This window comes from Pygocentrus nattereri, chromosome 28 (genome assembly GCF_015220715.1).
Source record: "Pygocentrus nattereri isolate fPygNat1 chromosome 28, fPygNat1.pri, whole genome shotgun sequence".
Taxonomy (NCBI): domain Eukaryota; kingdom Metazoa; phylum Chordata; class Actinopteri; order Characiformes; family Serrasalmidae; genus Pygocentrus; species Pygocentrus nattereri.
This window is the reverse complement of record NC_051238.1, coordinates 5,522,059-5,545,235: the sequence shown is the minus strand read 5'-3', so window position 1 is coordinate 5,545,235 and position 23,177 is coordinate 5,522,059. Positions and strand designations below refer to the sequence as shown.

The 23,177-nt window shown below is 43.0% G+C and overlaps 1 protein-coding gene across 4 annotated transcripts; it reads right to left on the bottom strand.

Annotated features, from left to right (window-relative positions):
- Positions 1 to 4,029: 4,029 nt before the first annotated feature.
- slc35a3a (solute carrier family 35 member A3a) lies at positions 4,030 to 23,023 on the bottom strand. 4 transcript variants are annotated; one of them, XM_017717767.2, is made up of 9 exons: positions 21,027 to 21,257; positions 16,486 to 16,609; positions 14,093 to 14,295; positions 13,190 to 13,344; positions 12,969 to 13,091; positions 12,552 to 12,726; positions 8,782 to 8,900; positions 7,590 to 7,723; positions 4,030 to 4,995 (listed from the first exon to the last, which is right to left on the bottom strand). In XM_017717767.2, exons 1-9 carry the CDS (start codon positions 21,046 to 21,048, stop codon positions 4,905 to 4,907), a joined length of 1,146 nt encoding a protein of 381 aa, XP_017573256.1. In that variant the 5' UTR covers positions 21,049 to 21,257; the 3' UTR covers positions 4,030 to 4,904. The 4 variants fall into 4 exon arrangements, with proteins under 4 accessions (XP_017573256.1, XP_017573257.1, XP_037391835.1 ...); XM_017717768.2 differs by lacking the exons at positions 16,486 to 16,609; positions 21,027 to 21,257 and adding an exon at positions 22,924 to 23,023; XM_037535938.1 differs by lacking the exons at positions 16,486 to 16,609; positions 21,027 to 21,257 and adding an exon at positions 22,210 to 23,013.
- Between the last annotated feature and the right edge of the window lie 154 nt (positions 23,024 to 23,177).

Genomic DNA, 23,177 nt, shown 5'->3' with positions numbered 1-23,177 from the left:
ACAAAAGTAAGGCTGTAGGTTTGCACTTTAGATGATGGCACTGAAGGTTAAAACTTGAAAACACATTTCATCATTCAGAAACAGCCCATGGGAAATCAGTAGGTTTTCGTGTTGAATTAGTGAGGCTACCTCTTCGGATGGGCTATCAGAGCTAACCAGTAGTGTTGGATAGACATTAAGACCCATCTTTTTCTATGTGATGTCTCTTCTCCTCGATGAATTATAATCCAGACAAAACATATTTATACTGTTCACAAAGCTAGTTTACAGCTGCTAGAACAGTAAGCCGAGTTAGGGCCACACTCTTCTTTCTCAGTCCTGTCCTTAACCAAACTAAAAAACAAAATATTCAGAAAATTACATTTTCAGTCATGTTAAAGCATAAAATCAGCTTTCCCTTGAACTGTTAGCCCGTCCATCTTCTCTGTCCTCCAGTGAAAACATTTTTCAAAAACTATACATAGTTGAATGGTCAAGATTTAACAAGCCATTCAGGGTGGTTTGGTGTGAAGTGGTGAGGTGGTTTTGAAGTTCTAGAGAAACACAATCCGAATGGTTCATGGTGGTGGTGATAGGAACCAGATGTCTGAAGAGTTTAAGCCTCTGAATGCTCCATCACAGAAAGCTATGAAATAAAACGGATAGATATGCAATGCCTGATGTCTGACACATTGTTCTGTAACAGCTTTGTGATAAAGTTTCCGCTTAAAATGTATTTTACTCATTTTATTCTATTCCATCAATGGCGAAAGGATACATGCAGGGTGTTGTGAGGCAAAACAGTCCCCAGAATGTTTTTTCTTCATATGTATGACAACTTTACCATAATCAACATTATATATAAAACTCAGATGACGTGTTGGTTCGCTGGCAGTTTTGGATAGTAAATAAAATGGTTATATTTGTATTGCAGTCGTGGCGACCCCTGGTTCCTATCACCACCACTGGAAAGATGTCAGAGTCTATAAGTTTCTCATCAGTGAACCTTCTCACATCAAACCACACTGAATAACTATGATTCTGAAAAATTTGAACTCCCCTTTAATACCAGCTTCTCAACATGCAGTCCACTAATATCAAAGCAGCTAAACTACCACGTTTGATGGTGCTTGCTGGTTTGTGTAGGGTGGTCGTATGAGTCTTCTAGTTTATGAGGTCAGGTCAGTGCGTAGCAGCGTTAGCTTGCATGTAGCAACACTCTTACATGGGTGTGCTGAAAGCCATGGGACAGGAACATGCTGTCTGGAGATCTACCCACAGCTTCGTGGCATTTGTAGATGCAGGATCTCAGGTTTGAATGGATCTCTCCAGTATATCCCACAGACGCTTGATCGGGCTCATGCTGGGTGAACACGCAGGCCACACTGTTCTTCAGGACTCTCCAGAATGCTCCCGGACAACTTGGGACAGACATCAAAGTGCATTATCCTGCTGGAATATCCCATCATTGTGGGGGTGCAGCAAGTCCTTGAAGTGCTGCAAATGGTCACCCAGCAGTGAAACGTAGCGGTCACCAGTCAATGAAGTGTTTAGATGAACCAATGGACCCAACCCATGCCATAAGAACACCCCCCACACCAGTATGGAACCACCACCAGATTACACAGTGCTTTGATGACAACTGTGGTCCATGTCTTCATGGGGCCTGCGCCACACACAAACCCTACCGTTAGCCCGAAACAACTTACTGTGACTCATCGGCCCATGCCACACGTTGCCAGTTTCTAGGATCCAGTATGCAACCTCACAAGCCCAGGTGAGGCACTGCGTCCAGTGTTGTGATGTTAATAGAGACACTCTGGAGGGTCTTCTGCTCCCATATCCCATGAAAGCTAAAGAACGCTGCACTGACCTGCAGGATATGCCTCCTACCTTGAATGTAGATATGATTTCTGACAAAGTCTGTCCACATGAATAGCCAGATGCCACAGGTCATGATCAGTAAGCACCCGCGGGCCACCGCGCTGTTCACTGTGGGCGATGGCACCTTCTAAGATGTATTCCCAGTACACACGTGACACTGTGGACTGGGGACTGTTAAATGCCCTGCCATCCATCTTGCACCCAACTACAATGCCTCATTTGAACTTCCGATAATTCACGGCACCTTGCCATGAGCATGCCAGCCAGTGTTCAAACCCCACAACTGACCCAGGTGTGGGTGTTCAAGCTTTCCCCTGAGGTTAAAGACACTTCATAATCTGTGTACATACTGCTGCCCCATGACGTCAGTGCATTTCGACCCTTTACCGACCCTGTAATGAACTTTAACACACAGCAAAACAGAAGTAAAATTTAAAAACACCATTTCTGATTAAATCTGCTTAGAACTGGAGTTCCTAATACGGGCATGCCTACAGAATGATGACGACTTCAGAGGGCTATATAGTTCAGCTAAACGTTGCAGATCACCATGATTGACAGCTGGTGGAGACCAGTTAGCATGATGTCATTTACACTGTGCTGACTGGCCCCCATGTGTCTTCAGTTGCCATCAGCAGTGACTGCACTCTTGATGAACTACACCTTTAAATGCATGTGCAGTGAAACTTGCGCAAAGAATGCACACAAACACAACCACCTTCTCCACTACAGGGGCAAAATGAATGGCCACTTCTGTAAAGACTGTTTACAATGTTGGTGTGAACATTACTGTCATTTTCTCTGAGCTCTTGAAGCATCTTGGATAGAATTCTTCAGGAGTAAATGTTTAAATGAAATAAAATGAAGTTAATGAAAGCTGCCTCCAGCGCCTCCTGCTGTGGACAACAGGTTGTTACTACATAATAAGTGACCAAAGTAATGAGGAGGTATGAACAGGTCGTTTAGGACAGGGCTTTAAGTCCTTGTCTTCTTCCTAGTCATGCTAGCCACGCTGGAAGGGGAATCTCTCAGAGTTTTCAAACTTTCTGCATAGTTCAATCACTGAGAAACAGTCAGTCAGAGCCGTTTGATGTGAAATGGTCACCAGGTGTCACCATGTCTATTACGCACATACAGCCATTTTACTTACTGTCCAAAATGACCAGTGAACCTCCACATGTCTGAGTTTTTATATGTAACGCTGATGACGGCAAAACAGTGGTAAACCTGAAAAAACTTTCTCTTTGGGGACTATTGTGCCTCATAAAGCCCTGCATGTATTTAATTTACTTAAAAAATATAGATTTTAGGGCGCTCAGAAATTAGAAATTAGATTGTTCCACGTATATTTAAAGGAAAATGTACATTTTTTGACTAATATATACAAGGACATGCACTCTAGTAACAAACTTTGGTAGGGACCAAGTTTTTCTTGCCTCATAAAGGGAGTGAACAGGCCAAAGACAAAGGCCCAATCCCATTTCACTCCTTGCCACTACCACTTAGCCCTTCACGCCTAGGGGTAGGGTGTCCCAAATTTTGTTGAGATAGAGGGGTGGGGTGAAGTGTTGGGGCTACGTGGCCCTCCAAACTGAGGTTTTACAGAGACTACAAACAAAGGTTTATGAGAAAAAAGAAAAACCGGCAAGACGGCTGAACAAGAGACCAAAGAAAAACACAAATATGAGAATTTTCTCCATTAAAAATGACAGTAATCATTGTATTATATTAATTTCCATTATATTAGTTCCACCTTAAGCAGAACAGTACTGACACCTAAACTGCCAGAATGTAAATGCTGCACCAGTTAAGGTGGAAAAGTAAAATTTGAACAAAAAAGTTGACGACTTCAGCTTTATATCCCTGAAGGATTAGGGGTGGACGATAACAAGTAACTGCCCCCCCATTGAAGGCGTATGATTCCCTAAATGTAACTAAAGCCCAACAGTGAGGAGCTGAACTTTACCCTCCTCTGCTGTCACTGCAGATGGGCAGGGACTAATGAAGTGATGCTCTTTTATTTGAGGGTCTCATTTTGTAGGGGAAGATTTCAACCACTACCCCTTTAAACTCTGTTCCAAGGGGCAAGGAGACGCTCGAAAACAAGGGCTAAGGGTAAAAATAAGCCAACGTTTCAAAGGTAGGACCTTGAGGAATACTCTGGAATGTACCACAGATTTTTCTTTATTTTTAAAATGGCTTCAGAATGCGTTTTATAACAAAAATGAATTCCCAGAGAATGAATCAGATCTAAAATCAAAAGAAATCACGCTTACGACCAAAAATAAAACTCCCACTTCCATTTTCAGAGGACGTCTACTGACCGTATATTACTCACACAGCTGGTCACATGATTGTCACGTGAACAGAACAGAGAGTGGCTTCCCATGTCAACGAGGCCACCACATAAACGCAAATGGCCACTTTCTTCCCATCTACATAAACACCCCATACATCCTAATAAGATTTAATATTAATTTCTTATAATATTTCTTCAAGTTTTAGTAGAACATTTGACTCATTGTATCTTTAATGTCCCGGGTGCACAGGCTTTCTTCGAGGGTGAATAGCTGGTTGACACGTCTGAGAGATCACAACTGAGGACTGATACGGCTGGAGAACAGGTGACCTATTCAGAACCGAGGCAGTTAATCAGTGACAGAAGCCCAAAACAAGCCTCAAAGTTGAAAATGAACTCAAGCGTCTCTGAGTGTTAGACCTCAGACAGTGTACGCAGCTCCTGGGAGCTCATCTTGCTTGCGTCCATCAAGTAGTTTGAGTTCATATGACATAAAAATGCTTGCAATTTTGGCTCCTCTGGCTGACCAAAGTCTCTCTCTTTGCCCACAGTAGGGCCTACCGGTGTCTGCTTTTCTTTCAAATTAAATGAGCCACTTCAGGAGAACACCACAGGGACCACCTTAACTTCTCTCCCCATCTCTCTTTCGCTCTTCCTCCTCATTCCATCATCCTTTTGGCCTTTCCGTCTTCCTCTCGTTTACGTTCGGGTCCCTCCACTCCTGGGTTTCCTGCTTCGGTAGTTATGCTCGGCTGGGGTTGGACGCTGGCTTGCTCTCGTAGCCATATAGAAACGTCGCAACTATGACCAAGACGGCTCCTAGGAAGAAGATGCTACGGAGAGAAACCACATGGCAAGCCAGGTCATAGTCTGCCAGCAAGAGTTGATTTTCTAAGTGAAAATAAGCTACACATCCTCTACAGAGAACTTAAATACAGCATTTTTATCCTGTATACTTAAAATGTGCCATAACTTTTGCACGGACCCCTGTATGTTAAATTCAGCCAATAAACAGTAACTGTGCATTCTCGGTGGAGGATGTGTTCACTTATTTGTTCACTAAATCAACAAAACATGTCATTTGAACAGAGGCACCCAAAATGAGACCACCACAGGACCAGATATTATTTGGGTGAGGGAATCTTCAAGCGTATCAGTCACAGCAGTTTATATCCAGCCAGCAGCCTCCTGTGACCAGAATCTGACCACTGATGAAAGAATAGAGGATGGCTATAAAACTGTACAGCAACAGATGACCTACTATCCCTGACTTCACATCTACTAAATCAGGGCTCATCAATATGCGGCTCTTTTACTGCCCTGTTGTTGCTCCACAGCTGAATTGGATTAAAATAATCCTCCTTTACAGTAAAATAAAGCTCTGCTGATCCTTCAACACAGTTTAACAGTAAATGGTCTTAAACACTGGAGTTAATGTAGAACTGCTGATTCACCCTTTAACCCTGAAGGTTGGCACTCAGACTGCTGGTCACCATAGCAGTGCATATAATATTCTCTATAATTTTCCCGTTCCACCTTAAATGGTATAACAGTTACATTCCGGCACCTCAGGCAGCCTAATTAGTTCTAACGTTGGGAGACATTTTACAAGAAACTGTTCTACTTTTAAGGTTTCCTGCCAGAGATGTGAGAAAAGCAGCTATAGCTGAGCTACAGTTAAAAGCGGAGCAAGTAAGTCTGCATTTAGCACATAGTACATTAACATATATTGAGACATATTCACAGCCAACATGGTACGATGGACATAAAATGTTGAGGCTCCCAAGGTGGTTTGATTTCTTGCTGAAAGGACAAAATGGCTCTTCTTAACATTTGGGTTGCCAAACCCTGGACTAGGTGGACCAACAAGGTAGGGGTGCCAAATAGAATGGATACTAAGTAGATGGAGCAGCACTGCTGTGTCTGATCCATTAGTGCTAGAGAAACACATACTAACACCACCATCACGTCAGTGTCACTGCAGTGCTGAGAATAACCCACCAGCAGTGGTCCTGTGGTGGTCCAGGAAGGTCAAGGTTGTGACAGTTTATTAATGTATCAACAAGTGAGTTGAATTCATGAGATAGTTCAGTAAATGTCCATTAAAGTTAATGTGAACATCTACAGTAGAACATCAAGATGAAGTGTTAACAATTGTTGAAGCCACCCATTGTACTGTAAGATACATGTATTATCCTCTAAACTAGTGGTCAACAATCCATCTCCTGGAGATCTACCTTCGTTCCACTTACCAACATCCCACCAATCATGTACTTCTGTGGCCGGACTCACGAAAGTGTCTTAAGAAGAAAGCTTTTCTTGAATGTGTGCTTTTTCTTAACTTCATTTTTAAGAAATTAAGTAACAAGAAATGATTCATATGAAAACCTTTTTCATGAATTATCTCATTTCTGTTGTTAATTATTCTCCTTTTTTAAGAACAAGTGGTATTCTTGGAAATACTGGGCCTCATTCTCCAATACGTTGTTTTCTTAGATGTGTTCTTGAGAAAGGGGCTAAGAAAAAGCCCACGTCAGATTCAGGACATGATCTTAAACCACAGACCTGTTCACACCTTTGAGTTCTTGAGTGTGTGTAGATTCTGGTCTCACCTAAGAACACAGAATCCTCACGAACACTGTGGGTGGATTTTAAGAAGAAACGTCTCCTCAGAATCGACTGATGAATGAGGCCCATTGTTCGTAAATGTTTTCTTAACCTTGCAATAGCTTTAGTCTTGCCTTAGTCTGTAAGAGTTGACAAGGTCAGCAGACAAGCTCCTCTGCCACTCCAGCTCATCCTTGTTTCAGTCACCCCACAATTATCATATTTTCCAATGAGGATTTTTTCTCCTGTTTTCCTTCCACCATCACCTCTAGTTCTTGTTTGCTAAACTGAACGCTTTGTTTGATGTGGATTAAACTAAATAACTGGGGGGAAAAAAAATGTAATTCAAAATGTATCTTGCATCGTTTGTGGCCGGTGGTAACGTAACATAGCGTACCTAAAAACAATGAAAATCTTGTTTCCTCAGAAACTCTTAAGAAAATAATTGTCTCGTCTCTCATAAGAATATATGAGAACTTTTTACTTTTTTTTTCTTTTCAAGAAATGAATTTAAGAACATTCTTGTTAACTTCTTAGTGCCAGTCTTTTGTGGTGACATTTGTAGGTTTCTTCTTAAGAAACCTCTCTGCATCCGGCCCCTGAAGACATGAATTAGACGCTGGGGCAGGTATGGAAAACTGTGGTTGGGACAAAAATACAGATCCCCAGGTCCACGGATGGCAACCAATGCTTTGCACCATGGGTGCCCAACCCTGCTTTTAATGATGCATCTCTAACTTCACCTGGACCTACTGATTAGGTAAACCTTAACACTTTGATTAACTGGATGTGTTATACCCGGGTTTGTGTGTGTTCGTACCTTGTAGGCTCAAAGTCTTGCAGCCAGAAGTAGGAAATGAGTGTAGACAGGATGATGGAGAGCGAGGTGGCGAAGCCTTTAAGGATATTGTCTGCATACTTTATAACAGCAGCTATGACCAGGCCTCCCAGAGCCTGCAGAGAAACACACACACTTACCTCACAACAACTTCAAACATGTTAACATCACAGTCAGCTTGCTTTATACTGGTAAGAAGAGCGGACAAGTCAGAGGAGCTGGTTCACTGTGCTTGCGTGAGCGCCACGGCTGGACGATATGGCCACAACTCTTATAATGATATATTTTTCCATATTATTTCACATCAATAATCATGTCAGTTTCTAATCTTATAGGGGAATTTTCCAAAATTGGAATTTCTGAAGCTCAAAAGTGTATCACCAACATGTAGAGCTGGGTGATATGGGCAGAAATGTTATCATGATGAACAAAATTCATCAATACATATTGTGATAAATGTCAATGTATTATTTATTTTACGTTTGAGGGCTACTTTCTGGTTAATTGTGGTTTTAAACTATCCTTTATGGTCAGAACATTTCACAAATCTGTCATGGGACAGTGGGAGAAAGTTTCTGATTAGCTGTTTTTACCAGCTGGAAAGCACATCCGCAATTTTTGTAATAGCCCTAAATTAAGAAAGGAAATCATTTATTTTAGCTGTCTGCCACTGAACGTTCAACTATCCTGTTACAAATGCTAAACAAGTGGCCAACAACAGCGCTAAACTGTTTAGTTTCTCAACAACGTCAACTTAGTATAATCAGCAAACATTAGCTGACTCAGCACATCAGTTACACCACTCGTCTCTCACACTCAGTCACAGGAGAACAGATCGCCGGTCGCTCCACTCAAACAGGGAATGTATAACTTCACGTTTCAGACGTGGCTAAAGTATATTTGGCAACCCTCTCCTGGCGACAGCAGAGGAGTGTCGCTTGCCTTGCAGCTGAAAACGTCAGCAGGGCTGTCGCTGAACGTGAAAGTGTGAGAGTGGAGTATAATATTTCGAAAATGTATCGAACCTTCCTTATCGCTCTATCCAGGAAAGTTATATCACAATAATTACTGTTATCGTTTTATCGTCCAGCCCTACCAACATGTTTAATTATTTCTGTTTGTTTGGTTGGTTTTCTTAACTGCCCAGACCTGGTTTGTGTGCATTCAGCCTCACCTGCAAGGAAACCACGGCCCAGGTGATGGAGTTGTAGCCCTGGAACATTCCGTGCTCTCGTACTCTCTCTCCATCATACAGCAGCATCCCAAACAGGCCAAAAACCAGACCGAACATACCTGTAGCACAAAAAGGAGACATGACAGGACCTCTCAGGATCTAGGACCCATACACACCGAGATTAAAGTGACAGCTGGTTAAAAATATCCAGAAATGTCAAATCAGCCAAAACACAATCGATAGCAAAGCCAGGAAAGCCAGCTACAAGGCTGCCGTAGCTAACAAGCAATGAAAGCTTAGCTCCTAGCTGACATTGTGCAAACTGTGGGATTTAAAAATCAGGCTTCAAAACGGCTGCTACTACTGTTCCAGCCGTTTTTATAGACAGCTAAATGAGCTACATTACTAAAACCTACACAAAACTACAGATGCAAACTTCGAAGTCCAAACACATCTTTCGTGCTTTTGGTGAAACATCACTTTACCTTGTTCTGGCTTCAACAGACCTGATTTAACTCAAGCTATTTGTTAAAGGCATTATATAGTGAAGGAGTGGAAAATACGAAGAGTGTCAGTTCAGTCACCGACTGAACTGGATGTGGGTACAAATCACAAAAAGCCTGGAAAAGGCGCAAAAACAAGCTGCTTACAGCCATTTACAATCCTGCTCCTCAAGCATTTGTTCATACTTCTCACTCAATTAGTGGACTGCTGAGCTAATTAAGATCCAAGTATTTAATTTACAAATCATTTCTTGGTTGTATTCAAACTGAATTTGCTACTATGCCCAATATTATTATTACTAATACTATAATTGTTATTACTGATATTACTGATTTTGCTGATTTGACCAGTGTGTTGGAGTATTTTGCTCACATTAATATGGGAAATGAAATTGCCACCACGTTGAGCGTTTTTACTGAGAAACTCTTTCACCTCCCTCTCTCTCTTTTCTGTACTGAACTCACTGCTCAGGTTATAAGCACAACTCACTCAAATCACAAACCACTGTTTAAGACGCGTTGAGTATTTTTGGATAAAAATTCATTCAGTCATGTCGAGGCTCAGCACGGCTGTGAGATCAGAACACGTGTCAGGCTTGTGGGCCAAAACACTGTAGACTCCTTCACACTGCCTCATCATTAAACACACCTGAGTCAGCTCCTCAGCTCATTAGCAAGGCCTTCATGAACTGAACTCCGAGCATTAGAGGAGTGTAAACGTCAAACTCCGCAGCACTTTGGCTCAGAACAGGTCCCCAGTTTGACACGCCTGCATTAGAGTAGTGACACTTCAACTGGGGACAAAACATGATTGCTCAATCATTAAATCTAAAATTAATATTTTATTTAAATATCCATCCATCCATCGTGATTTTAATATTTCACGTCAACTTCATTGCTTCTACCGCTGGTCTATAGGAGTGATGCAGACACTATGATACACACACACACAAAAATTTGTGCCAGGAAAATTTGTTTTAATGTGTGAAATTCTAAACATGCCTGTGTTATCAAAAAAAATTCTAATCAAAACTTGTTTATTTGTTTATTTATTCGTTTTTAACGTTTCCCAACGTTTGGTCATTAAACAGTCACATGCAAAAGTTTGGACACCCCTGTTCAAATTACGCTTCGTTCATTCTTCTGCACATTTACAGCTGAATTCGGCATACGAAAAAAAAAAAACCCAATAATTTTTATATTTTATGTTTATTTCCACTATGGTAAATCCAGCAAATAAATAGAAATAGTGTTCTCTCTCGAAAAGTTGACCAGGGGTTGATCAATTCCATCACCAGCACATGTGATTTAACAGAAGCCAAACTAGGGACTGGATGTTGACTGTAACTAATACTATTTTATGAGTATTATTTGTATTTATTCTGATAGTGTTTTTATGAGCAAATCATTTCTCCCTGCCCAGTTAAATAACTTTTTAAGGTGCCAAAATAAGGCACCAGTACTGCACATCTGTATTCAATTACATAAGCAGAAATGCTTCGGCCAAGTGTTGACAAGAATTTGAGAAGTTAAATGAAGGAAATGCAGGATGAAGGAAACACTAGGCTGGAGTTAAAGCCAAGTGCCTTCCTGCGCTGTGGGCTAAGAAACCATTCAAGTCATGCTTGTTGAGTTTCATTAAAACATGGGCAACATACAAGCAAGTAAGAGAGAAACAATGTGTGAGGTGTTTAGGTGGGACAGCGAAATCCGATCTCGTCTGGTCACCGTGGAGACGCACCGTAAAAAGTGAATGGTAAACAGACTCGAGCCAAAGCACATCCAGGCATGACCCAGAAATGAAACACACGTTAATGCAACGTGTAAACAGGCTCATGATGCACGCTTGACTGCTGAATACCCTGATCCAAAAGCAACGCGTGCACACTTGTCTTCCAAACGTGGACAACGTCCAGATATGGGACGCATTTTAATGTCAATGATGATGAACGTCTCCTGAGCTCAGATAACATGGGCATTAAGTGCACATGAAGACTGAAAGAAGTCACTGACGTTAGTGTCTTGCACTGAGGCAGATTACGTGCATCACATGCCAAGATTAACTGCGAGAAGCACCGGAGGAGCTGTTAACACTCAGATCACACCATAGAAGATAAAAATAAACCTAACAGGAATAACTATCTGAAAAAAAAAGTGAGCTGTGTTCATTTAGAGAAGGACACAGTGGAAAGAATATATGCTTTGAGAGAGAGAGAGAGAGAGAGAGAGAGAGAGAGAGAGAGAGAGAGAGAGAGAGAGAGAGAGAGAGAGAGAGAGAGAGAGAGAGAGAGAAAGTATTTATAGAAATATACATAAATGTCACTATGAATGGACCAAAAGAAACGGCCCAAAATCACTTGCAAAAAAAATTTGGTTCCATTGACTTAAAAATAAAGAAGGTTTTTTTAGAAGTTCCCATTTTGGAGACATGAGGTTTTGTTGGTCCCGTAACCTGAATTGGTCGTAGGGGCACTGTACTGATGAACGCATCACCAACTCACTCCAGTGTTGGCGGTTGGGCGATTACACCTGTGTTTCCGCAATGCTCTTCACTGTCCACTCAATTATGTTGTATGCCCATGTCTTTCGTTGTCTGCCTTGTCTCCTTTTTCCTGAAGAATGGTCTTCGAGATCTCCTGCAGATCTTGTCACATGGCCATATGACCTCATTTTCCTTTTCTTTCCTTTTCACTGTGGTGAGAAGGTCTTCGTATTGCCCAACATGTTGTCTGATGGTCTCTCTGATGGCTTCGTTTGGTATACGGTCTTTATAAGAGGTGCCAAGGATTCTTCTGAAACATCTTATGTCGACTGCTTGGATTCTTCTCTGGAGGTCTGCTGTAAGAGTCCAGGATTCGCAGGAATACAGGAAGACTGACAGAACTAGTGCACGCAGCAAGTTCAACTTTTGTGGCTGATGTTTCTGTCCATCCTAATGGGCTTCAATCTGGCCAGCGCTGCTGTAGTTTGAGCAGCTCCAGCCAGTATCGCTGTCTTAGAACCTTCCTCACTGATAATGGCACCAAGGTACTTGAACTACTGCACTGTTTCCAACTGTTGTCCTTTGACACAGATCTTGGTGCTGATTGGATATGTACAAGATCGGTCGATCGATATCTATCTAACATATATACATTTTTCAAATTTACCACTATTTTACAATCGTCATTACTTAAAACCATATTAATAATAAAATTACTAATAAAAAAAAAAGGTTATTAATAAGACTCTCAGCATCTTCTGATACAAGTACATGTGGCAACTGACCCAGCTGTATGTTTCTGACCCAAACACTCTGCTTGGTCTCCTTCAGAATCTTCTCGAAGTAGACACCAGCGAAGCCGCTGGAGCAGCAGGCCACTAACACGGCCACCAGCCCGACAAACGGTGAACCGCCCGCAGGCTGCTCCTTCTCAGGGGTGCCTGGAGAGTCTGTGGGCCACTGAATAACACACAGCAAACAGCAACCACTGAATTCAAACCACAACCAATAATCTGAGCAGATACATGTAAACTCAGCATGACAAAAACAATGAATTCAAAACATGTCCATCTATGGAGTGGACGCATTAAAACACTGACACTTCATGTAATTCATCATTATTATTATTTTAAAGTAAGCGAGGGAAATTACCAAATATAAAGGCATGAATACACAGACATAGAAATGCATACAACACAAACCTGAACAAGCGCCACTCCAGCCATCAGGATGAGCAATGAGAGCCACTGGTACAGACCCAGTCTGCGACCCAGCATGGACACAGAGAAAAGTGCTGTGGTCAAGATCTTCAGCTGGTAGGTGACCTAAAAGAGAGGGATGAGCAAGTGAAAGTGAAACAAAGGAAAGAGGAACTTTTGGACTGGTAGTATAGCTGGAGGGAAAACTGCTGTCCTGCTCTTACCTGGTACGTAGCAGCATCCAGGTTCGACAGTGCTACATACAACAGGTTATTCTGCAGCGTGTAGATTCCTGAGGGAATGGCTAACTTCAGCGTCTCTATGGGCTTGTGAAGGATCTCCTGCCTGAGGATGCTGCTGAGGGCACGGACGCTGTAACCTGATCAGGAAGGACAGGAACAAGACAACACAACCCGTTAGATATAGAGTGTAAAAACACAGATTACAAACTTAAAACACCACTGATTCAAGGCTCGGAGACAACACTGTGATAAACAAGGCGACTTGCTTCAACAACATTCCCCAAGATCTTTAGCAAGCTCTCCCGCATTGTATGAGTAAAGGAAAGCATCTTAAACGATGAATAATGTAAATATAGGGTGATTCAAAAAGATTAATCTGGTTTCAAAGCACCATATTTTTTACAATAGTGAGGTGCTGAGGAACCAATCACAATCCAATTGAAAGAGGGGGTCATAGAGTTTCTGACTGTCAGCAGAAGATGACTTCCTTCAGTCTGAGAGGAGATGAGACCCCTGAGCAGTGTTCCGCATTCTCCACGTCAATAAGAGTGAATCCGTCAGAACTGTGCAGCGGGATTTTCGTCAGTGAAGCTCCAACAGCTCAGAGCGTTCGTCATTGGTTCCACAGCACTGGATGATCTCCGAAATCTCACTGAAAGAGCCGTGAGAGCAGAGACACCTGACACGCTCAATCCAGTCTGGGATGAGTTTGACTGTGGTGTTGATGTCTGTACAGCTGGAGGAGGTTCAGACTGAGACCTTATTAAAAGTCCATAATAAACTTTATGCTCATTTAAACCATTTCAGATTAATCTTTTTTAACCACCCTGTATTTATTAAAGGGGGATATTCTGTGATAGTTATTCCCACACTGGATGAACTCACTGTGCTCTTTGCAGACGAGGCCAACGCAGGTGAGGATTTTCAGCAGCTCAGCCACCACCACGGCGGAAGAGGCCAGGTAGCGCGGCCCGTCGGACTGCAGGGTGCGCGAGTAGCGCATGGTCAGCACCAGAGAGGTGGTCTGGAACACCAGCACACTCAGAGACAGGTACTTCAGCCTGGCCGACGTCATGTCTGGAGTGAGGCTGTATGGGTAGAGGAAGAATAAGGGGGGGGGGGGTGGGGGTGAGAAGTGGCAGTAATCAGGGCTGCATTTGATTAAATAGACTAATTATGCCTTAGGTGGCTCCTGTCACTTAGCAATGATGCCACCATCATTCAAAGTGTCCTTGTAACAAGTGATTTCTTATTTTATGGTGCAACGAAGCAGCACCCTAATCTTTATTCTACTTACTAAGGTTTACAATTCACTCATCTCACTTCAGACAAATCAACACTCTGAGGATGGCCAACACAAACTGTGCAGCAGCAGATGAGCTGTCATCTCTGACTTTACATCTACAAGGTGGACCGACAAGGTAGGAGTGTCTATCAGAGTTGCTACAAAGTGCAGCTATACAGTAAGTGGAGCTGATCAAATGGACAGTGAGCGTAGAAACAAGGAGGTGGTCATGATGTTATGCTTGATTGTTGTCAATGCACTGCCTTATTTAAACTCAACATATATGCATCCATGTGTTTGTCACAGTGAATTAATTTGGGGAGTCAGGGTAACCTCATCTCCTTCTTGCCCTCCTTCCCTTCTCTACCCCGCTATTACCCTTTGGCCTCCTTTAAAGCCTAACTATGTTTGTTCTATGTACTTCATTATTTGTAAGTTGCTTTGGATAAATGCATCTGCTAAATGTAATGTAATGTAATGTAATGTAAAAAGCCAAAAATAATTCCCTCTGATTTTACAGTGTTAATGATGAGAACATTCTGGTCACATCACTCAATGAGTCGGTCACCTGTCAGCTGTGATACTAAAGTGAAAAGACTGAGAGAATCTTTAGAGTATTACCCTTCAAATGAGACTAAGATCATGACTGTAGTCCAAAGTATGTGGGAACAGCGCTCCTTTTACTTTGGGGATGCCGTTTCAGGCAATAATGGACTGAGAGTTAAAAGGCTAACACTGCTGCACTAAATCCAGGTAAATAGAAGCCTGTGCTTCGTTTGTAATGAAGCCTCCAGTTGGTCAGCGTTCAAGTAAGGACGATACCCAGAAAAGCCGAATAAAATTGACGGCCAAATTAGTTGGTAACTAATTTAATAGTCGATTACTTGGTGACGTTATCACGCGTCTTGCTCGCGCTCATTAGTAATGTTTTTGACATTACCGCTTACTGGAGAGTTGAAAAGGCTTGATGGCGGCCTCAAGAACAAAGATCATGGGAGCACGTCAAACTAAACTCAGAACAAAGGTTGCCAGTTGTGCTGTTTGTAAAGCTGACCTCAGTTGGAGCATCTGAAGAGGAAAGGCGTCGGCTCACTGGATGAAGACGATTCAGCTCAGCAAGTTAGCGGTGCTAGTGATCTAGTTGACCAATGCTAATGTTAAAAGCCGCCCTACTTCATGTTGAGCTTTAATATCTATTTGGAAATGCATGCTCTCTGGTATCGTTAATGGAGTTGGAACGGAGAAGCAAGTAACTATTATTGCAACGAGCCTGTTCACTTTCCAAATAACGTTCTCAGTTTTAACCACTGCGTCGTTGTCTTAACGTCGAGGCCACAGGTGCGTTCAAATTCGCTGGACTCTGGCTTCATTCACATCAGATTTTCTGCCCTAATGTGACTCCGATCTGGTGTTTTCAGGGCTGTGTGGACACAAATCTGATCTTTTCAAATCCGACCTGAGCCACTTTCGTATGTGGTCCTAGATCGGATACGTATGTATTAATGTGAAGCTCAGAATTCATGTGCTTTTTTTCCCCCACTGTGCTCTGCCATCATTCAGCGTTACCATGGCAACAGCATCAAACAGAAGTTAAAGCCTGTAAACGGTGGAAAAGCAGCTCAGCTCACCTTTTTTCTCCTCTGTCTGGCTCTAATAATGAAGCTGAGAGCTGATCAGAGTTAATGATCTTCTCAGCGAAGCTCGTTCTGCTCGTTAGTTTGTGCTGATGATGCAGTGATTCAGTCACGTGACGTTACTGAGCAGGAGGAGCTCATGAGGGTCATTTCAGGAGCCGGTTCATCACATTAATGACGGATTTGGATCACTTAGGTAAACGAGTGTGAACCATCCGGCCAGAGAGAACGTTTGCCTCCACTAGCAAACACATTCAGCAGGTAGCTCTCAGGGAACGGACTACCACGGAAATGAAATGTTTACACAAAATCATTCAAACGGAACTGTTTAGAGAACAAAGTTTGCCATAAACATTCACCATTTTCCCATCCGCTCCATCAGAGTGCATCTGCTCTGCTGTGGGGAGTATCTGCTCTCAGAGGAGCCCATGGAGATGCTGACTTTCCTCCATTTCAGTAAAGACCTTTGACTGGAGAATTTAGCTGAAACAGAGTTTAGACAGACAGCAGAATCCCCGAAGCACAGACTGCACTGTTTAATTTTTTATTTACTTGATTAGAGGGAAAACAAATTAGTTGTTCCATTTTATTGCTGCTACTTTGCACATCCTTGATTTTAAAGTTTGCATAAAACAACCTCAAGCTTAATTTAAAAGCTACGTAAATCAGTAATTTAGTGATTCATAATCCAAATAATCGATTATTCCTTTCAGTAATCAATGTATTATTCAACTACCAAATGAATCGTTTGTTCCAGCCCTACTCAGTAAAGCGCATTGTTTATCGCAGCAACAATATAAACAACAACAATGGCGAGAACATTTTGTCACGTACTGTAAAGTGCAAGAAGCATGTTGAAAACGGGCCCTTTAACCAAGTGAGGCTTTAACTGCAAAGCACATGTTCGCTGTAGTTCTTACTGCTGTGTTATCACCACAATACTGTGCAGTGAGACACGTTCAATAACGTGTCAGCAATGAAAACATCAGGGGCCGTATTCCAGAAACGCCTGAAGTCTGAAATCTTATCTGCTTAGTCACCATGACAACTTTAGTTAGGACTGAATTTAGGACAGAAGAGCCATTACAGAAAAACTTTATATTCTTATTATTAACCCTAGATAAAACAGTATTACAGAAACATCCTAACCGGACTAAACCTCCTAAATACTGTCTTAACGTTGTTGTCATGGCAACTTCAGTTGAGACTGAATTTAGGACAGAAGCCATTACAGAACAACGGTTCTAAAGTCTATAATCTTATTTCCAGATAAGAAAACGGTGTTACAGAAACATCCGAATTTGCCAAAAGATCCGAAATATTTTCTTAACTTTAAGATAAACCCCACAGCGTCTTAACTTCTGTTTTAATCGTCTATTGCTTTGTAGCTCACTATAACCAGCATAATGACGCAACATTTATCTGCACTGAAAACGGTGCCTTGACTTATGACTCGATCTCCACCGTCCCCTCTTATTACCTTCGCGTGTTGCTGTTGATGAAAACTCGTCAGATACAATATTACAGTGATGGTGGTGAATAATGTGGAGACAGAGCTGAACATGTGTCTGTTTATTAGGAGGAATAACATTAAAGGCGCTCCGCTAAAGACTTTGGGAAATCCACCGTTGAACTAGGAGGTGTAACTGTTTAAAGAGGCTGGAGAGCCTTTTAGGGTCACTTGCTTTAAAAGCATCCTCCAGGCATACATATCAAGTAGCCTACACAGTGCACTCAATACTGAGGCTCACAATTCTAATAAACCGAAAGCTGAACGTCTACTTGAACTTTATAGCGACTGTTTTCTTTCAAATTCAAATGTACTGCTCATTCACAGAGACATAACACAAACACTGCGTCTGAATGCAGTGTGTAGACATCGCAAAAGCCACACAGAGAGGAGAGGGGGGGAAAAGTGCAGTGCTTTTCCATCAACCTGAACGACCGGCTGGTCAAAGCACATTTTCTTTATATGCTGTGACTGGTAAAAGCCTTCAAAGGCTTATTTTACGTACTGAAATATCTTAAAATTCATATAGTACCATTAGCCACACAGAATAAGAAGTACACCCATCCATCCATCCATCCATTTTCCAAGCCGCTTCTCCGTCAGGGTCGCGGGGGGGTGCTGGAGCCTATCCCAGCAGTCTTCGGGCGGAAGGCAGGACACACCCTGGACAGGTCGCCAGTCCATCGCAGGGCAGACAGACAAACACAGACAGTCACTCACACCTAGGGGTAATTTAGCATGTCCAATTGGCCTGACTGCATGTCTTTGGACTGTGGGAGGAAACCGGAGAACCCGGAGGAAACCCACGCAGACACGGGGAGAACATGCAAACTCCACACAGAGAGGACCCTGGCCACCCGGCCGGGGAATCGGACCCTGGCCACCCGGCCACCGTGCCGCCCCAAGAAGTACACCGTGTTCCAAATTATTATGCAAATGATATTTTTCCCTGATTTTCCTAAATGGTCGATGCAAATGAGTCAGTATAATAAAAGTCATCACCCGTTAGAGTATAAATTGAATTTTATTGAACAAACCTCCCACTGATAACAGTATAAAAAAACTCAAAATGCAATGCTCCAAATTATTATGCACAGCAGAGTTTCAAAACATTTTATAGGTTATAAAGAACTGAAAATGGTCATTTGCTGAATTTGCAGCATTAGGAGGTCACACTCACTGAAATCAAAAGCTATTTCAATCGAAAACATCCTAACAGGCCAAGTTACACGTTAACATAGGAACCCTTCTTTGATATCACCTTCACAATTCTTGCATCCATTGAACTTATGAGTTTTTGGAGAGTTTCTGCTTAAAGTTCTTTGCAGGATGTCAGAACAGCCTCCCAGAGCTGCTGTTTTGATGTGAACCACCTCCCACCCTCATAGATCTTTTGCTTGATGATACTCCAGAGGTTCTCTATAGGGTTGAGATCAGGGGAAGATGGTGGACACCATGAGTTTCTCTCATTTTATGCCCATAGCAGCCAATGACACAGAGGTGTTCTTTGCAGCATGAGATTTTGCTCTGCAAGGCACGGTTCTTCTGTTTGTACCATGGAAGAAAGTGGTCAGTCAGAAACTCTATTTACTTTGCCGAGGTCATTTTGACACCTTCAGGGACCCTAAAGGGCCCTACCAGCTCTCTCCCCATGATCCCGGCCCAAAACATGACTCCGCCACTTCCTTGCTGACGTCGCAGCCTTGTTGGGACATGGTGGCCATCCACCAACCATCCACTACTCCATCCATCTGGACCATCCAGGGTTGCACGACACTCATCAGTAAACAAGACTGTTTGGAAATTAGTCTTCATGTATGTCTGGGCCCACTGCAACTGGTTCTGCTTGTGAGCACTGGTTAGGGGTGGCCGAATAGGTTTAGGCACCACAGCAAGCCTCTGGAGGATCCTACACCTTGAGGTTCGCGGGACTCCAGAGGCACCAGCAGCTTCAAATACCTGTTTGCTGGTTTGTAATGGCATTTTAGCAGCTGCTCTCTTAATCCGATGAACTTGCCTGGCAGAAACCTTCCTCATTCTGCCTTTATCTGCACGAACCCGTCTGTGCTCTGAATCAGCCACAAATCTCTTCACAGTGCAATGATCACGCTTAGGTTTTCGTGAAATATCTAATGTTTTCATACCTTGTCCAAGGCATTGCACTATTTGACGCTTTTCAGCAGCAGAGAGATCCTTTTTCTTTCCCATGTTGCTTGAAACCTGTGGCCTGCTTAATAATGTGGAACATCCTTCTTAAGTAGTTTTCCTTTAATTGGGCTCACCTGGCAAACTAATTATCACAGGTGTCTGAGGTTGATTACAGTGATCCAAAGAGCCCTGAGACACAATACCATTAATACCAGTTTAATTGATAAAAATCTTTGACACTTCAATCCAATTTGCATAATAATTTGGAACATGGTGTATACAGGCACACAGCAGCGGTCGGCAACCCGAATGTTAAGAAGAGCCGTTTTGTCCTTTCAACAAAAATCAAAACATCTCAGGAGCCACAAAAATTGATTTCCATTTCATTAAATTAAGGTTTGACCATCTTGGCTGAAAATGTCTTAATATGTGCTTATATCCTGGTATAGACTAAAAAATATATCAATGAAAACGCAGGATTCTTTGCCCAGCTTTATAATTTATTGCAAAATGTCTCAACGTTAGTCCCCCCCCCCCCTTTGCTTCTCTTGGTAATTCTCCAGTTCCGCCCTAAAAGAATGCAGCTTCTGCACCACTTAAGGAGGAACAATTCATACTAGAAGCTGGTGAATGAGAAACCGACTTCAGCCTCGCAACTTTTTACTGTTTGTCAGTTTCTCATTGCAGATTAAAAGTATCAGGAAACCAGCTGGAGTGACTGAACGCAAAGAAGTCCGTTCGTCTCCAAATTATCCATTTTCGACTTAAATCTCTCTCTTTGCCTTTTCATTACCTACCAGCTAGACTGTTCTCTGCGTTGCTATGGTGGATATTCTTTTTTTTTTCCTAGCGCACAACTTCTAATGATTTGCTGTATTCATTCAACACACTGGAAGCATAACGTTAAAATATGCCTTTTGTACATGCCGTGCTTTTTTTTCTCTCCATCTAAATAAAAGTATGCTCAGTTCAGCAAATAAGCAGTCACTGTGCATTAAAATGCACAGAAACTGTTCAGTGCAGTAGATGTGTGAACTTATTTTCACTTACAATCAACATAACATTCAGCATCTGAACTTTATCATACCAACGTGTATAAAACTGACGGAAAATGTGAGGGAGCCACTTTGCTATCCTTCCAGCTCCACTTAAACAGCTTTTAAATTGAGCTAAAAAGCCCATTAAATAATAACGCTGGATTGTTACTGGACCCACCAACCAAGAAACAAAGAGCTCACTCACCTAAATGGAAATCAGAGCACATTAAAACCAGGCAGAACACACCGCTCACGGCTTTCTGAGCAAAGTAACTCAACCAGTTTGAAACAGCATGGCCTTGTAAACAGCTTAACCACTATCAGCTGCTAGTGAGAAAGGCAGCTGAACTAGAGCTTTACTGGCAGTTACAGAGAGGTGAACGAAGACAGAGCAAAAAGGACCAGGATGTAAACCTCCCTCTGACAGGAATATGACGACACTCCCAACGTTCCAGTAGCCCACAAAGAGAACTTTGAGCACTTATTACACAACACCTGCTGCAGCAGATCCTGTAAGCCAAGTCACAGACCTGTTACGCAGAGTAAAACCCTTTGTTTGAACGCTGGGAGGCGTGCCAAAGGCCATACACACCCACCGTCAACTGGCCACCGGTAAATCACCACATACTATTTTCTTTTAACGGCATCGACTCCGGCATGCTTAAATTTAAATTAAACATTTCACAATCTAATAAAGATCAAGATCCAGCAACAGCTGGAACCAGAACAGCTTCAACTGTGAAACACACAAGAACTGCAGCAATCAGGCTGGACTAATTAATAACCATCACAGACCTGGTGAGTGTGAATAGTAGATTAAATGTCACTGACCCTGGACCCATGGACCCTCACAGAGCAGGTACTATTTGGGTGGTGGGTCATTCTCAGCACTGCAGTAACACTGACGTGGTGGTGGTGTGTTAGTGTGTGTTGTGCTGGTCTGAGTGGATCAGACACAGCAGTGCTGCTGGAGTTTTTAAACACCTCAGTGTCACTGCTGGACTGAGAATAGTCCACCAACCAAAAATATCCAGCCAGCAGCGTCCTGTGACCACTGATTAAGCACTAGATGATGACCAACACAAACTATGCCGACACACATGAGCTGCTGTCTCTGACTTTACATCTACAAGTTGGACCAGCAAGGTAATAAGAGTGTTTAAAACTCCAGCAGCACTGCTGTGTCTGACCCTCCACCTAAGCAGTACCTGCTCTGTGAGGGTCCATGGGGGTCCTGACCACTGAAGAACAGGGTAACAGAGTATCAGAGAAACAGATGGACTACAGTCTGTAACTGTAGAACTACAGAGTGCAGCTATACAGTAAGTGGAGCTGATAAAGTGGACAGTGAGGGTAGAAACAGCAACCAGTATGTCCAGTTGACTCACCCTCAAAGGAGCTCAGAGATTTTGGAGAATCCGGAAGAGAGGTGAAGACGACGAACGGCGTCAAAAATATGAATAAAATGAAATAAAAATAAATTAAATCTGAGAACAAAGTGAAGTTTACAGCTGCTGGTGACTAGGGCACTGCTCAGGCTGGAGAGCTGAGAGCGGAGCTCCTGCTCAGGCTGGAGAGCTGAGAGCGGATCTCCTGCTCAGGCTGGAGAGCTGAGAGCGGAGCTCCTGCTCAGGCTGGAGAGCGGAGCTCCTGCTCAGGCTGGAGAGCGGAGCTCCTGCTCAGGCTGGAGAGCTGAGAGCGGAGCTCCTGCTCAGGCTGGAGAGCTGAGAGCGGAGCTCCTGCTCAGGCTGGAGAGCGGAGCTCCTGCTCAGGCTGGAGAGCTGAGAGCGGAGCTCCTGCTCAGGCTGCAGTGCTGAGAGCGGAGCTCCTGCTCAGGCTGCAGTGCTGAGAGCGGATCTCCTGCTCAGGCTGGAGAACTGAGAGCTGATCTCCTGCTCAGGCTGCAGTGCTGAGAGCTGATCTCCTGCTCAGGCTGCAGTGCTGAGAGCTGATCTCCTGCTCAGGCTGCAGGGCTGAGCGAGTGAAGACGCTTTAAATATCACAATAAACGCCTCCTTTCTGCTCCTCATTGCTCCCTTCTTTACGCTGGTAACGCGCTGCATGAACCTGGCCGGTGTGTCTGCTCATTTTGCTCTGCTCACCATGTAAAAAGCCGCAATTCCCAGCCTGTAGCTCTACCGTCCTGCGTGCGTGACTTCCTAGCTTTACTGTTTCCTCATTCAGTCTGGCCCACTGGCGCCCACTGCCGGCCTGGCGTGAGTACAAGACAGTTTTTTAGTGGTTCAGTGTTTATAACCTTCCTGTAAGGTCATCAGAAGCTACTTAAATAATGATATGATAATGAAAAGCACTGTTAGACACCCAATTATAACAATAATAAACCTAATACGGAGCA

Bases quoted from the DNA above. Each gene is read 5' to 3' on its own strand.
- slc35a3a (XM_017717767.2), bottom strand. From the start codon at position 21,048: ATGTGCTCTGATTTCCATTTAG. The intron at 16,610-21,026 runs GTGAGTGAGCTC...ACTCTGTTTCAG, and splicing joins GTGCTCTGATTTCCATTTAG to CTAAATTCTCCAGTCAAAGG. The intron at 4,996-7,589 runs GTACGAACACAC...TTCTCTCCGTAG, and splicing joins CAAGACTTTGAGCCTACAAG to CATCTTCTTCCTAGGAGCCG.